The sequence below is a fragment of the Diceros bicornis genome, chromosome 3, assembly GCF_020826845.1.
Source record: "Diceros bicornis minor isolate mBicDic1 chromosome 3, mDicBic1.mat.cur, whole genome shotgun sequence".
Lineage (NCBI taxonomy): Eukaryota > Metazoa > Chordata > Mammalia > Perissodactyla > Rhinocerotidae > Diceros > Diceros bicornis.
The window spans coordinates 97,634,935-97,650,367 of NC_080742.1; the positions used below are offsets into that span (position 1 = coordinate 97,634,935).

General features: G+C 46.4%; 1 protein-coding gene across 14 annotated transcripts in view; it reads right to left on the bottom strand.

Moving 5' to 3' along the window:
- KMT2C (lysine methyltransferase 2C) overlaps window positions 1–15,433 on the bottom strand; it is a 281,910-nt gene that overhangs the window by 2,705 nt on the left and 263,772 nt on the right. For 13 of the 14 annotated variants that reach the window (XM_058533734.1, XM_058533631.1, XM_058533656.1 and 10 more), the window contains 8 exons: window positions 15,016–15,123; window positions 9,108–10,227; window positions 8,001–8,137; window positions 6,351–6,493; window positions 5,911–6,079; window positions 1,240–1,356; window positions 792–865; window positions 427–535 (listed from right to left, as the gene is read on the bottom strand). In XM_058533734.1, coding sequence (XP_058389717.1) covers window positions 427–535; window positions 792–865; window positions 1,240–1,356; window positions 5,911–6,079; window positions 6,351–6,493; window positions 8,001–8,137; window positions 9,108–10,227; window positions 15,016–15,123 — 1,977 coding nt within the window. The remainder of the gene's footprint in view (window positions 1–426; window positions 536–791; window positions 866–1,239; window positions 1,357–5,910; window positions 6,080–6,350; window positions 6,494–8,000; window positions 8,138–9,107; window positions 10,228–15,015; window positions 15,124–15,433) is intronic. The other variant, XM_058533667.1, reaches the window with a different exon arrangement.

Here is a 15,433-nt window from a genome sequence, read left to right on the forward strand (position 1 = left end):
CAGGCCTTACGGTGACCTCACGTGAGCCCCAGTGTTCCTGGAGACCACAGGGCACAACCCCATGATCCTCTTCCACATTAGTTCAGTGACAGGCCCACTCTTTAAAGGGAGGGATCCTGCCCAACTGTGACCAGGATGAGCGGGGGGGAAGGAGGAGCCTAAGACAGGAAATGACGCCACAGGAGGGACGCAGGGACGCGGACTCTGTAACAGAGGAGGGCTGGGGAGACCTGGTATGTAACACTTTTGATGCTGTCACGAGGAAGAAGAGTGTCGGAAGGAGAAATACGACAGGATAGCAGAATCTGACCAACCACGGGATTTTTTCTGGCAATGAACTGGAAAACAACTGAGCAAGTCATGGGTACAAAGGAGTGAACTACACACAGGGATACAAACACCGCAGACACGATCCCACATTCTCACCTCTTCTCCTTTCTGGATTCTCCGATTGGAGCTGATGATAATTTTGTGTCCTCTCTCAAAAGTCACCACTTCAGCCACACAATTAGGTGCACATGAATGGTTGATGTATCTGCAAGCCGTCATTTCAGAAAACTGTTTATTGTAAAACAACTGGAAGAAGCTTTAAAAACCTTTAGTTCATAAGGAATACTTTTTCCTAATTGCATTTCTATTTGTCCATTAATAGAACAATAACAAATATACAGTTTTAACTAAAAATTCTCTTCAAAACTTATGTGCCCTGAATTTTCAATCACTAAAAGACTATCGAGCACACTGCCCCATCGAGCGAAAGATCCTCCCTGACCAGATTCCTTGTGTCTCACCTTGCAGGCCCTCCTGTGAGCGTGGCGTCGATCACGTGGTCGTTATCCATGCGGAACATGTACACGCCGCGGTTCTGGAAGAGAAAGAACGCCTCTCCTCGTCCACATGCACACCAGGAAGGCTGAGTCGGAAGTGACCCGAGGGAAACACACCCTGACCACACAAGCCGTGGACGTTACATTAACCAGTCACGACCTTTACATGGTCTGAAGGGAAATCAATGAATTGGTGGGTAGAGCCAGGCTCATTAATCTACAGTTATATCTACATAAATAATAACACTGATTGAAAAAGGTAAGACTGATGGAAAAAACCAGAGGAAAATACAAGACCATCCAGATATGGCTTTTGTTCAAAAGTGAACCTAGCAGGACAGTCAGCTTTGGCCCTGCCTTTCAGGGCATCTGGATGACACAGGGACAGAGAGAAGACGGCTGTGGCACTTACCTGAGACTCATAAAGTTTCTCTTTTCTGTTTGCTACCTCATTTCGAATGATAGTCCCAATATATTCAATGACCATGGTGTGCTTCTCGATGTCTCTAGCAGCATACAGCCCCAGTCCCTGCAAAAAAAAATGTGTCTATATACCACAAAAAGCACTTCAATTCCTTGGACCACAAATCTGCCTTCTCTTTCATACAAAGATAGTACCCTTGGGTCATATCAAAAGCCACAATGAAGATTTCACCTGAACGCAAATGATCTTTTTTTTTGCTGAGGAAGATGCACCCTGAGCTAACCTCTGCTGCCAATCTTCCTCTTTTTTAGCCCTGAGCTAATATCTGTGGCAATGTTCCACCACTTTGTACGTGGGTCGCCACCTCAGCATGGTTGACGAGTGGTGTAGGTCTGCCCCCGGGATCTGAACCCCCAAACCCAGGCCGCAGAAGCAGAACACACAGAACTCAACGACTATGCCATGGGGCTGGCCCTCAAGTGATCTTTTTAATTGAATATGCTATCCTCTGAAACTTGAAGACTAGACAATCTTACTACTGAAAGCTGTGCCATCACTACCTTGTTTTTGTGTTTTTTTTACACTAAATTCTTAGGGCATATTTACAAAGTAATACTGTTGACTGGCTGGCCACATTTTCTATCAGGATACCTTCCATGTAATATCATGCTGAGATCCCACCAACTAAGCAGGGTAATGACTTCTGGTATTTATTTTATCCATTATTTCTAAAAGGACTGGACATTAATAAGCCAGAAGTAAGGCTTACTATAAGGGATTATTAATAATACTACACACAGGTTACAGATTTGGCTATGAGTTCCTGTAAGCCAGGGCAAAAAGGAAAAACAGGGAAAGTCACTTTGCTCTAATTATCAGGTAAGTTGGAAAGAAATGAAGTTCTTGGGAAAGGCAATATTTTTCCCTAATTCTTTTTTTTTTTTTTATAATTTTATTTATTTATTTTTTCCCCCAAAGCCCCAGTAGATAGTTGTATGTCACAGCTGCACATCCTTCTAGTTGCTGTATGTGGGACGCGGCCTCAGCATGGCCGGAAAAGCGGTGCGTCGGTGAGCGCCCGGGATCCGAACCCGGGCCGCCAGCAGCGGAGCGCACGCACTTAACCACTAAGCCACGGGGCCGGCCCCCTAACATAAAATTCTGAGGTTGCTAAATAAATGTATAGGAATCTGAGTCGGCTAAAACACTGAAGCATCTCTCATTCGGCAGCTTGTACCGTCTATGCTAGTAGCCTAATAGATCACACACTATACGTACCAAACTGTTTTGCATTATGAATTCTGGAAAGGGCCGGCCCCATGGCTTGGCGGTTAAGTGCGCGCGCTCAGCTGCTGGCGGCCTGGGTTCCGATCCCGGGCGCGCACCGACGCACCGCTTCTCCGGCCATGCTGAGGCCGCGTCCCACATACAGCAACTAGAGGGATGTGCAGCTATGACATACAACTATCTACTGGGGCTTTGGGGAAAAAATAAATAAATAAAATTAAAAAAAATAAATAAATAAATAAATAAAATTCTGGAAAAATAACGTACTGAAAAAAAATATGGATAATTTCCATGAATATTTGAGCTTCTGCATTCTCAACCAAAACCGACAAGAAGGTAGCAGTGGAGAAGGAAGGAAGAAGAGCATGTGCTGCCTGGGGAATCCCCCCAGGTCCACTCCTCCTCAACCACCAACCTGGAGCACACAGTACAGAGGGCCTACCGATGTTAGAGATTTTGCATGTGGACTGAATTGTCTTCTGATGAAAAACATTTATGTAGTTTATCTGTTCAATTCCAGATATGACTCAGAGGTGAACAAACCAGAACCCCAAAACAGAATATGTATGGAGCTGAGTATAATCGGTATAAGAGATAAGAAGACCAGTGGTAACCAACAGAGAACCCAAAGAGATCATGCACACGTGGAAATTCAATGTACAGTCATAGGGTGGTGTGAAAATTCAGTTTAATGTGGATGGGTTATTTACTAAATGGTGCTTCAACAACTGGTTATTCAATGGAAGAAAAAATTGTCTTTAACATAAAAAATAAAATCTCTGAAAGAAAAAAAAAAATCTAAGAGACTACATATACAATCTAGTCTTAACCAAGACAAGAAGCTATAGAAAATTACACGTTTGACTATATAAAAATTAAAACTTTTGTAAGAAAAGATACCATACTTCCTGGTAGGCAAAGGATGTTTTGTAGGGGAAAATATCAAATAGTGCAAGTTCTTACAAAATGAAAAGTGGGCAAAGGATATGAATATGCAATTCACAGAAGAGCAAATCCAAATGGCAAACGTGAAAAGCTGCTCATTCGTCGGTAGTTAGGAATGGCAGTTAAGATAGTATCAGTCTACAACTACCAGGCTGGTGAAAAGACAAAAGGGTGGGAACACTTACTGCAGATGGGAACCAAGGAAACAAGAGATGCGCATCGCAGCCTTTTTAGAAAACTGACAATGTCTACTCAAATGAAAAGTGCAAATACTTTTGTACAGAAATCTTACTGTTGGAAATATACCCCAGAGGAGTGAAGCTATCAATACATGGGGCTATTTGTACAAGATATTGATGGCAACACTGTTTGTTTTGGGAAAAATTATAAACAAAATAAATGCTCATAAGTGGTGTAATGGTTTAATTAATTATAAGTTATCAACATCATAGAACATCACACAGCCATTAGAGAATGAAATAGAGCCACCTTAGTTGATGTAGTGGACTCTGAGTACTAGCAGAGAAGTGTATGTAACATGATTCCACTTTTATCCATATACACAGATGTGTATGTATTGTTAAGACAGTAGCACAGAAAAAATATAGGATACAGACTAGATGGTCAGCATGGTTAGCTGGGAGGTGGGTGAAAGGGAGGCGGACAGAATGAAGGAAGAAAAAGATGCTCAAACAACGAAAACTCACAAAAATGCTTCAGGTTAAAGATGACAGACTGAACACAGGTAGTGAAGAAACTATGAAAATGATAGTAAGGGAATAAAACCAACACTGGAGAATAGGAACGGTAAAGAGTCAAGGAGCTCTTTGGAAACCCTTAACATGGAAAAGTAACAGATGTAGCAAAGAAGACAGACACACCGCCAGGAGCAGAGAGCACTCATTTCCCCAGGAACCTGAGAGAGGCCCCAGTCTCAAGGCAACAGCAGAAAGAAAAGAAAAGATATTGTATTCGTACTGTGAAAACAAGATATCAAATTAAAGGATCAAGACCAGAAAGGGCTCTTAGCTGATTTTTTTAAACACAAAAGAGAGATCAGCAGATAAAGTAGAAGTGTCAGAATGAGGAAGAAGAAACCAAAAACAGGCGGAGGAAAGAGGGAGGACTGCTGGGAGACAGAAATCTTCTCTGGCCGTGCGTTAGAACCATCTGGGCTCCCCTCAGGGGAAGGAGTCAGTGAGGTTTGCCCCCAGGCCTGTCTCAGCAAGTCCCCAGGAGGTGCTGATGCTGCTAGTCTGGGGTCCACACTGAGAGATCCCGGCTCACAGGGGTGCACCCAGAGAGAAAGAGAGAATTCATACATTCACGAATTGCCAAAGAATTCATACAAAAGCCACGTCGCTCCAGGTTGAAATGGCTCAAGTGAGGAAGGTAATAAACAAAAATGACCCTAACCCAGGCACATTTTTGTAAAATGCCCAAATATAAAAAATAAAGAGAAGACCCTAAAATCTTGCAGAGAGCAGGAAAAAGGTTCCAAGGAAGGAACAAGAATCTGAATGAGTACAATGGAATGTAGATGGATGTATATTTTGAAGGGATGGCACTGGCTCTGAGTGAGACTGGATGGAAGGAGACAGGCAGGTCTGCAATGGTGTAGACAAGTGAGATGCTAGATTAAATCAGGAGTGGCAGAGCCTGAGAGTGGATCTCAGACAACTTTTCAAAGGAGAGGGGGTAAAACAAAGGCAACAGAACGTGATGACGCCTTGGATCTAGGCGTATTGAGGCCAGGGTGCACTAGTAGGTGGTGAGAGCGCTCTGTAACCTGAGGAGCCTGAAGAATCATCAGGCTGAGGGACTGAAGAAGTGTGGCCAAGTGAGAGCTTTATAATTCCATTCTGGGACATCCAAGGGGAGACACTGAACAGGCATTTCGTTCTGCGGGTCTGAGCTCAGGAAGACTGGACTCTGGATGTAAATTTAAATGCCTAGCCTATAGATGGCTTTATCTATAAGGTATTCCACTGTCTATCCACCAGAAAATATATAAGGATTTCATGAAAAGAAGGCTTCCAAAAGGTACCTTTCAAAACTGAAGCACCTTTTGAAAATATTTTCATCTGTATTTTTCACTTCATAAGTGCTTGAAATAGCTCTAGTGAGCTCTCCACAAATCCAGTGTGTGCAAAATACAGTGCCATCTGCTTCCACAAGCTCTCATCAAGATGCAGAGACTGGACTCCAAGGGTGGTCTCTCCAGTCGTGGAAGTAAAGCACCCATGCTCTAGGACTACACATTGAATTGCTAGTGTTATAAGCAAACACGATATGATATGATTTTGAAAATGTGATTCTATTCCTGCGGCCATGTGAAATCTTTTTTCACATACTGGATGTCAGTATCTTCCGCTTGTTCGATCCCATCTTGTCTCTCCTCTTCCCGAAAGGAAAGGATTTCCTCACCTGAATCCGAGACCGGGCTAGATACACATTGGATTTCCATTCAGTCTTCATTTTCCGGTACTGTGACGACTTGGAGTGGACGAACTGCTTACTGTAAGGTGCGTTCAGTTCTCCAGTGACTGTGCTCTGAAAGGACTTTGAGGTGCTGGTGCTATTCAAGGTGTGAGGCCTGCAGACAATGGCATATCAACAGAAAAATATAAAAGGAAAACTGAAGATATCTCTGAATAATGCCCAAAGCCAGGCTGATTCAAATTCTTACTGACAGGAACATACATGGAAAGCTGCCTAGCAGAGCCACACGGCAAATTCTCTGATGTGGTCAGGCACAGACAAGACCAGAGACAACAGGGTTTGTAAGCAGCAGACAAATCAAGCACAGAAACCACGAATACGCCTAGAAACCCTGGGCTGTACTATGTGAAGTTAAAACAAAATACCTTAACACAAACCTCTTGACATGGGCACTCATTTTAGGTTCAGAACGGGCACAACCTGTGGGGTTAACGGCAAGAGGAAGTTCCATGAGAGGATTTCGGCCATATCGAAAGGTGTAGTTTTCACACGCCTCAACCCCAGGTAGCTGGAAAGAAGCGAAATGGACAAAACGTTAACTCATTTGCTCAAGACCACAGGCAACCTGAGCTGGCCAAGGGTGGTCCAACCGGAATTATATGGAAATAACTTGTCAACATTTTCAAAATGTTGGTAACAAAATGGTCTTCACATAACCAGCCTGCACTCAGATCTTTTTAAGTATGAATATAGAAAATTCAGTTTCAAAACAGAACTCAGTCAACTCTGGCAAATGCTCCTTGAAGAAAAAGATAAACCCACAGAACTCCATACCAACCAATGTACATGCCTGTGGGATCTTAAAATCAGATTCTTCCAACATTCCCAAACACGAAGAGTGTAGTAATTCACAACTTAGTTCTTTCATCTAGGTTAACACCAACTTTTATATCTTTGTTTGGAATTTTAAAATTAAGTATAGTTAAAAATCATTAAATCATTTATATGGTTTATTTTCTTGATCATTTCTCACTTGCTTCCATTTGACTATGATGTGATGATGTTATCACTCTCCAAGTCCTGGGAGTACAGGTGGTAACTTAAGGTTTACTTGTAAAATTATCTGTATGCTTAAAGTCTTTTCTAGAATATGTTTCTTGTGAACATATTTTTCTATAGACATAAAAGATACATATCATTTAGGCAGGGCTCTACCAAAGGAAGCAACTGGGCATATTACTCAGTGGCTTTTGGGGTGTCCTCTGCTTCTCCAAAGAGAACGCATCAATGATTTTTCATTCTTGAAAATAATGTCTTTGGGCCGGCCCCGTGGCTTAGCGGTTAAGTGCGCGCGCTCCGCTACTGGCGGCCTGGGTTCGGATCCTGGGCGCACACTGATGCACCGCTTTTCTGGCCATGCTGAGGCCGTGTCCCACATACAGCAACTAGAAGGATGTGCAACTATGACATCCAACTATCTACTGGGGCTTTGGGGGAAAAAAATAAATAAAATTATAAAAAAAAAAAGAAAATAATGTCTTATAATCATGCAATTTTCTAAAAGTATTGTGTGTAGACTCCCTGGCAAATGTGCTTGTAATCATGTAAGATCACAAAGAGATGTCGAGAAGACATGAGTCTACTGTAACCCAAGTGCCCTCTGGTGACTAGCCCCAGGATGAGGGCAGGAGAGCAGCCAGAAACGCCCCACGTCAGGGAATGGCACGCTGACGTTTGGGAGTGCAGGATGGCTTGTGGGAGCACAGGTGAGAGGAGGACCCTCACCCACCCAGCACAACCAGAAGACAAAACGGTGTGGGGTCTTCACCCTTTAAGAGAACCTGAAGTTTGCGGACCACCTCCCTGAGTAAACATTAACATTTACTGAGTCCCCCGATGAATCACAAGCGCCTCGTTTTCTTTAAGAGAGAGAGAAGTTAATCCACAGGCCAAGTCACTACCCCAAAGTATCATGACTGGTATGGCACAAGTTGACGTGTGTTACAGCGGTCACACTGAGAAACACCACGTGCAACAGGAAAGCAGCCCACGTTGAATCCCGCTCTGGCACTCACTGATTCAGCTATCCGTGCCACCGCAGAGACAGTTAAGCCAAACAGGTCTTCTCCTTTCAAATAGGCTGGAAAAAGCTGGAGCATTTCAGATTTTTTTCTCACACATGCCACAGGTTCCAAAATTTTATCCCAAACACCTGCACACGAGCAAAAAAAATATTTTTTTATGACAAACTTGCTCGTAGCTTAGTAGAGAGGAAAACAGGATGCAGTATAAAAACAGGAGCAAAATGAAGACACCACTCACAGAGACTTACCCGTTTCCAATAAAGCCTTGTGGGCCATGACCTGACAGGCCTGGCACTGCCTGCCTATCAGACGGCAGCAGTTTACTTTAAAGACTTTATGAAATTTTGGGGAAAAGAATATGTTACACTAAGGAAATTAAATAGTAAAAGTGAAAAAGAAAGTTTAATATAACTGAAATTAATGCAAGCAGTTACTTCGTTTTCATACTGGCCATATAACATATTAGATTTTCAAATGATTAGTCCAATTAGTAATTTCTGTAGATATATTCCCTTCCTCTCAGATTTATATTAAAATATGAAATTGATTTTTCCATTCGAATTACCTTTAGAGCATTTTCATATATTTTTTAAAAAACTGCTAAGCTTTGAAAAAGCAGTCCCCCGGTATTTTCTGCATCAATAAAAATGACAATCTAGGCTTAGCTCTAGAGGTCAAAATTAAGTGTCTAATTTCTCCTCTAAATTTGTTTAATTTCTGATGCTCCTGAGAGAAGACAATGTATACAATATGCTCCAAAGATGGTTCCTGCCTTCTAACTGACATCAAGAGGAGGGTCCCCAGTGCAAACAACAGGCAACCTTTATCTACAAGTTGTTTTAGTTATTTTAACAACTCTATGTTCGAATACATATTCTGATTTAGAGTAAGTCTACCAAGTGTTTGGAAAACTGAACAGCAAAGAGAGCAAGGTACAATAATACATGAAGATACGCATTTGTAAATGAAAAATCCACATCTGTTGTTATAAAATATGAAAGAAACATGAGAAAAAACATGGAAATACTGACATAACACATTCATTAGCCTCACATTAGAGTAACTAGCTCTGCAGAGCATGCCAACCGTGCATCTTACCTTTAGGTGAGGTGTCACTTAAGACCAGATCTTCATGGCCTTGCTCCACAATTCTGATCACGAACACCGGGCGCCCGTCCTTCTCCTCAATGGAGCACAGATAGCGACAGCGCCTGTTGGCATAGCGTGTGCTCCAGTACAGTCGGCTGGCTTCATAGCCAACAGGAAAGAGCGCTTTAGGAGAATGGAACGCTTGCATCTGTTGTGGCAGCAGCTGGCCAATCGTGTGGAAGATGAGGCTTCCAACACGAAAGGTGTGGTCACGCTCTCCTCGCTGCACGATGCTAGCGATCTGTCGCACCTCATCCCGCTGAACGTAGACCCGCCTGAAGACTGCAAAGTAACTTAATTCCTGCTCATGAATGCCCTTGGGTTTGTGCAGGGGACAAAGCATAGTTTTATCCTTAAAAAACATGCATTGTGCTTTAATGGCGCAAGTAAAGTGATAAATGTTGGTGCACCGAAATCTGTGACATCCACTGGTGGCACCCATTTTATGACAGAAGACACATTTCATCTGCAGGCCTCTCCTTAGTGCCAGTTCCACATTTATTAAGGCACCAGCCTGGGTCTCATAGACTTCCGTGGACCACAGAGCACAATTCAAGTGGACCCACAGATCTAAGTCAAGGTTGAGCAGCCTTGCTGGTCCATCTGTCAATCCATCACCTTCCTCATGACAAAAGCAACACTTGCGATAGTCTTTGGGCACGGGATCAGGTTTAAGGGAAGTGCCTAACTTCTTCAGAAATTCATCTATTTCATCCTCACAGGGTGGTTTGAATGTCCCTTTGGGGATTACAATGTGAATGCTCCATTTCTTCCATTTCATTCCTCTCCACTTTTTATTTATCGGCCTACAATCTTCAAACCCACCATGGACAGTTCTTAGCCGAGGCTTTAACTTGACTGTCACCTTAAGCTCATCTGGCTTTGCCTCTACCTGGGCTGCTTCAAAAGCAGGAGGGAAAGTGATGGGAGGTGATGCTGGGGGAGAAGCTTTCTCCTGGAGCTGCGGGAGACAATGCACATCTAAAGCGGAGATGTTGTTACTGTACTGATGAAATGCTTTGGAAGGTGTCTCTTTTATAGGTGACTGGGGCAATGAAGGAACAGATTCCTGTGCAACAAAAAGAAACATAAAAGTAATTCATAAGCCCTAAAAGCAATTCTTATTAAAACAAGAAGCCAAGCAATAGGGTTTCAACAGGGTATGTGACTCTGAGGGGTAGGAAAAGGGTCTCTAAGTAAGTGGTGAGGATTCACACACAGCAGAAGTCCATGCTGAATGGCCAAGTTGTTTAGGTATCGATAGAGGGCTGATGAAAGCAGGACACTGTGGGGGGATCCTTCCCAGGCCTTTTCTGCAAAGCCATAATTCCAGAGAATATTCTGCTCTTAAACCTTCTTGGACACCCCTCTTTGTAACCCTAATAAAGCCAGAAAAATCAATGCTGCACAGGAGCTGGCTTATTTAATTTGTACAGTGGAACAGTGTTTTTTGTTAAACCAAATAAGAATTTTGGAACATAATCTCCTATGAGTTTATCCCCACTCTCTGAAATTTGTCTGTTAATCTCAGGCTCAATTAATCGGCATAAACGTGACAGAAGGGGAAGACATCTCCTGACAACAAGCAGATCATGTTCCATTTTCTCTGAGACTGCCCCCTCCTGACCCAGCCGCCCAAAGAGCTGCGCTGAGGGAGAAGCTCCAGCAGTTTCTATTTAGATGCCGAGGGTCGTGAACTAGTCAACAGCAAACCCACAGGTTGCCCTCTTCTCATGCGCCCCCATCCTCCAAGGTCCCTGAAGCAACACGCCTCCTATAAGACCAGCAGCAGGCAGACACTGAACTCCGGCTGACCCTCTCCAGGAGCACAGTTCCTCCTCTCACATAGGCTGGCCCTCTCCGGGAGCACAGTTCCTCCTCCCGCATAGGCTGACCCTCTTCAGGAGCACAGTTCCTCCTCTCGCATAGGCTGACACTCTCCGGGAGCACAGTTCCTCCTCTCACACAGGGTGACACTCTCCGGGAGCACAGTTCCTCCTCTCACACAGGCTGACACTCTCCAGGAGCACAGTTCCTCCTCTCACATAGGCTGACACTCTCCGGGGAGCACAGTTCCTCCTCTCGCATAGGCTGACACTCTCCGGGAGCACAGTTCCTCCTCTCGCATAGGCTGACCCTCTCCGGGAGCACAGTTCCTCCTCTCACACAGGCTGACACTCTCCGGGAGCACAGTTCCTCCTCTCACACAGGCTGACACTCTCCAGGAGCACAGTTCCTCCTCTCACATAGGCTGACACTCTCCGGGGAGCACAGTTCCTCCTCCCGCATAGGCTGACACTCTCCGGGAGCACAGCTCCTCCTCCCGCATAGGCTGACCCTCTCCGGGAGCACAGTTCCTCCTCCCGCATAGGCTGACACTCTCCGGGAGCACAGTTCCTCCTCTCGCATCGGCTGACCCTCTCTAGGAGCACAGTTCCTCCTCCTGCATAGGCTGACCCTCTCCGGGAGCACAGTTCCTCCTCCCGCATAGGCTGACACTCTCCGGGAGCACAGTTCCTCCTCCCGCATAGGCTGACCCTCTCCGGGAGCACAGTTCCTCCTCCCGCATAGGCTGACACTCTCCGGGAGCACAGTTCCTCCTCTCGCATCGGCTGACCCTCTCTAGGAGCACAGTTCCTCCTCCTGCATCGGCTGACCCTCTCCGGGAGCACAGTTCCTCCTCCCGCATAGGCTGACCCTCTCCGGGGAGCACAGTTCCTCCTCTCGCATAGGCTGACACTCTCCGGGAGCACAGTTCCTCCTCTCGCATAGGCTGACCCTCTCCGGGAGCACAGTTCCTCCTCTCACACAGGCTGACACTCTCCGGGAGCACAGTTCCTCCTCTCACACAGGCTGACACTCTCCAGGAGCACAGTTCCTCCTCTCACATAGGCTGACACTCTCCGGGGAGCACAGTTCCTCCTCCCGCATAGGCTGACACTCTCCGGGAGCACAGTTCCTCCTCCCGCATAGGCTGGCCCTCTCCGGGAGCACAGCTCCTCCTCTCACATAGGCTGGCCCTCTCCGGGAGCACAGCTCCTCCTCTCACATAGGCTGGCCCTCTCCAGGAGCACAGCTCCTCCTCTCACATAGGCTGGCCCTCTCCAGGAGCACAGCTCCTCCTCTCGCATAGGCTGACCCTCTCCAGGAGCACAGTTCCTCCTCTCACACAGGGTGACCCTCGCCGGGAGCACAGTTCCTCCTCTCACACAGGCTGGCCCTCTCCAGGAGCACAGTTTCTCCTCCCACACAGGCTGGCCCTCTCCAGGAGCACAGTTTCTCCTCCCACACAGGCTGGCCCTCTCCAGGAGCACAGTTTCTCCTCTCACATAGGCTGACCCTCTCCAGGAGCACAGTTTCTCCTCTCACACAGGCTGACACTCTCCGGGGAGCACAGTTTCTCCTCCCACATAGGCTGGCCCTCTCCGGGAGCACAGTTCCTCCTCTCACATAGGCTGGCCCTCTCCGGGAGCACAGTTCCTCCTCTCACATAGGCTGGCACTCTCCGGGGAGCACAGTTCCTCCTCTCACATAGGCTGGCACTCTCCGGGGAGCACAGTTCCTCCTCTCGCATAGGCTGACACTCTCCGGGGAGCACAGTTCCTCCTCTCGCATAGGCTGACACTCTCCGGGGAGCACAGTTCCTCCTCTCGCATAGGCTGACACTCTCCGGGGAGCACAGTTCCTCCTCTCGCATAGGCTGACACTCTCCGGGGAGCACAGTTCCTCCTCTCGCATAGGCTGACACTCTCCGGGGAGCACAGTTCCTCCTCTCGCATAGGCTGACACTCTCTGGGAAGCACAGTTCCTCCTCTCACACAGGCTGACACTCTCCAGGAGCACAGTTCCTCCTCTCACATAGGCTGACACTCTCCGGGGAGCACAGTTCCTCCTCCCGCATAGGCTGGCCCTCTCCGGGAGCACAGTTCCTCCTCCCGCATAGGCTGGCCCTCTCCGGGAGCACAGCTCCTCCTCTCACATAGGCTGGCCCTCTCCGGGAGCACAGCTCCTCCTCTCACATAGGCTGGCCCTCTCCAGGAGCACAGCTCCTCCTCTCACATAGGCTGACCCTCTCCAGGAGCACAGCTCCTCCTCTCGCATAGGCTGACCCTCTCCAGGAGCACAGCTCCTCCTCTCGCATAGGCTGACCCTCTCGAGGAGCACAGCTCCTCCTCTCGCATAGGCTGGCCCTCTCGAGGAGCACAGTTCCTCCTCTCGCATAGGCTGGCCCTCTCCGGGGAGCACAGTTCCTCCTCTCGCATAGGCTGGCCCTCTCCGGGAGCACATCTCCTCCTCTCGCATAGGCTGGCCCTCTCCAGGAGCACATCTCCTCCTCTCGCATAGGCTGGCCCTCTCCAGGAGCACAGTTCCTCCTCTCGCATAGGCTGGCCCTCTCCAGGAGCACAGTTCCTCCTCTCACACAGGGTGACCCTCGCCGGGAGCACAGTTCCTCCTCTCACACAGGGTGACACTCTCCAGGAGCACAGTTCCTCCTCCCACACAGGCTGGCCCTCTCCAGGAGCACAGTTTCTCCTCCCACACAGGCTGACACTCTCCAGGAGCACAGTTTCTCCTCTCACATAGGCTGACCCTCTCCAGGAGCACAGTTTCTCCTCTCACACAGGCTGACACTCTCCGGGGAGCACAGTTTCTCCTCCCACATAGGCTGGCCCTCTCCGGGAGCACAGTTCCTCCTCTCACATAGGCTGGCCCTCTCCGGGAGCACAGTTCCTCCTCTCACATAGGCTGGCACTCTCCGGGGAGCACAGTTCCTCCTCTCACATAGGCTGACACTCTCCGGGGAGCACAGTTCCTCCTCTCACATAGGCTGACACTCTCCGGGGAGCACAGTTCCTCCTCTCGCATAGGCTGACACTCTCCGGGGAGCACAGTTCCTCCTCTCGCATAGGCTGACACTCTCCGGGGAGCACAGTTCCTCCTCTCGCATAGGCTGACACTCTCCGGGGAGCACAGTTCCTCCTCTCGCATAGGCTGACACTCTCCGGGGAGCACAGTTCCTCCTCTCGCATAGGCTGACACTCTCCGGGGAGCACAGTTCCTCCTCTCGCATAGGCTGACACTCTCCGGGGAGCACAGTTCCTCCTCTCGCATAGGCTGACACTCTCTGGGAAGCACAGTTCCTCCTCTCGCATAGGCTGGCACTCTAACTCGCAGTCTAAACTTCTCCGCATATAGCATGGATTTCATTATTCTGGGGACCACTGCCTGTTAAAAAATAAGACTCTCCAGAACATTCTTCCAAGAAAGGCCCAGGAGAGCAATGATCTGGAGGGAGGAATGACTGGCAGTATCTCTGAGAGAAAAAAACTTCCTTCAATGCAAACAATTAAAAATATATCATCCACATCAACTAATACTTAGATACATTTAAGTTACATAAAATCAGGTAAAGTAGAGCTTTTCTACCACAGCATGAGCAAAACACTTTCTCCCCAAAATACATTTATAGACTTAAATTGTGTTTGTGAACAGCTTTTCCCATTGGATTAAGATCAATAAAAGCAATATTTTATGGTTGTGCTAAACTAAGATATTTGTACTTAAATAAGTAAAATTAAAGATTTTACTATTAGTGTTTTATTCAATCCTGAACTTTTAAGATATAATTCAAGTCTAGCCGCTCTTGTCAAATAAGTTGAACTTATTTGAAATGGCAACGTGGATGGAAGATTTTTATAACTGCTCTTACTCAACCTGAGTAGCATCTGCTTAGATTCCCCATACAGAGAGCTCTGTGAAGGCAAGGGACACACCTGTTTGCTTCACTAATGTATCCCTAGAACACACAAGTCACTCATTATATATGGTTGATTAACTAAGATTGTCCTAATTTTACCTTGCTTTCTGAGTTTTTTGCTTGTGCAGTTGATGAATAAAGAATAAAGCAGTTATTACTACAGAAGACAATGTCCCTCTCCATTCTATTGGAGCTTTCTCGAGAATCCTGAAAAGCAAAGAAAAATGCGTGGGGATCTCCACAAGTCAAAATTTAATAAAAACAAGATCTATACATTGTTGGTTTTTATGTCATGTTGAAAGTGAAAGTAGCTCTTTATCTTAAAAGTAAAAAGGTAACTATGTGCCAATATTTACCATATAATAATTTAGCCACACAGAAATAAATTTACAAAAATTAACTTTACTACCCATATTTCACTCTATTTAAAAAACAGCGGTTCTCATAATATTCAATTTAGCAGTCTGCTGTAGCTCTTTGGTTTTATGCTCAAGCACATCAAGTATATGCTGATGTT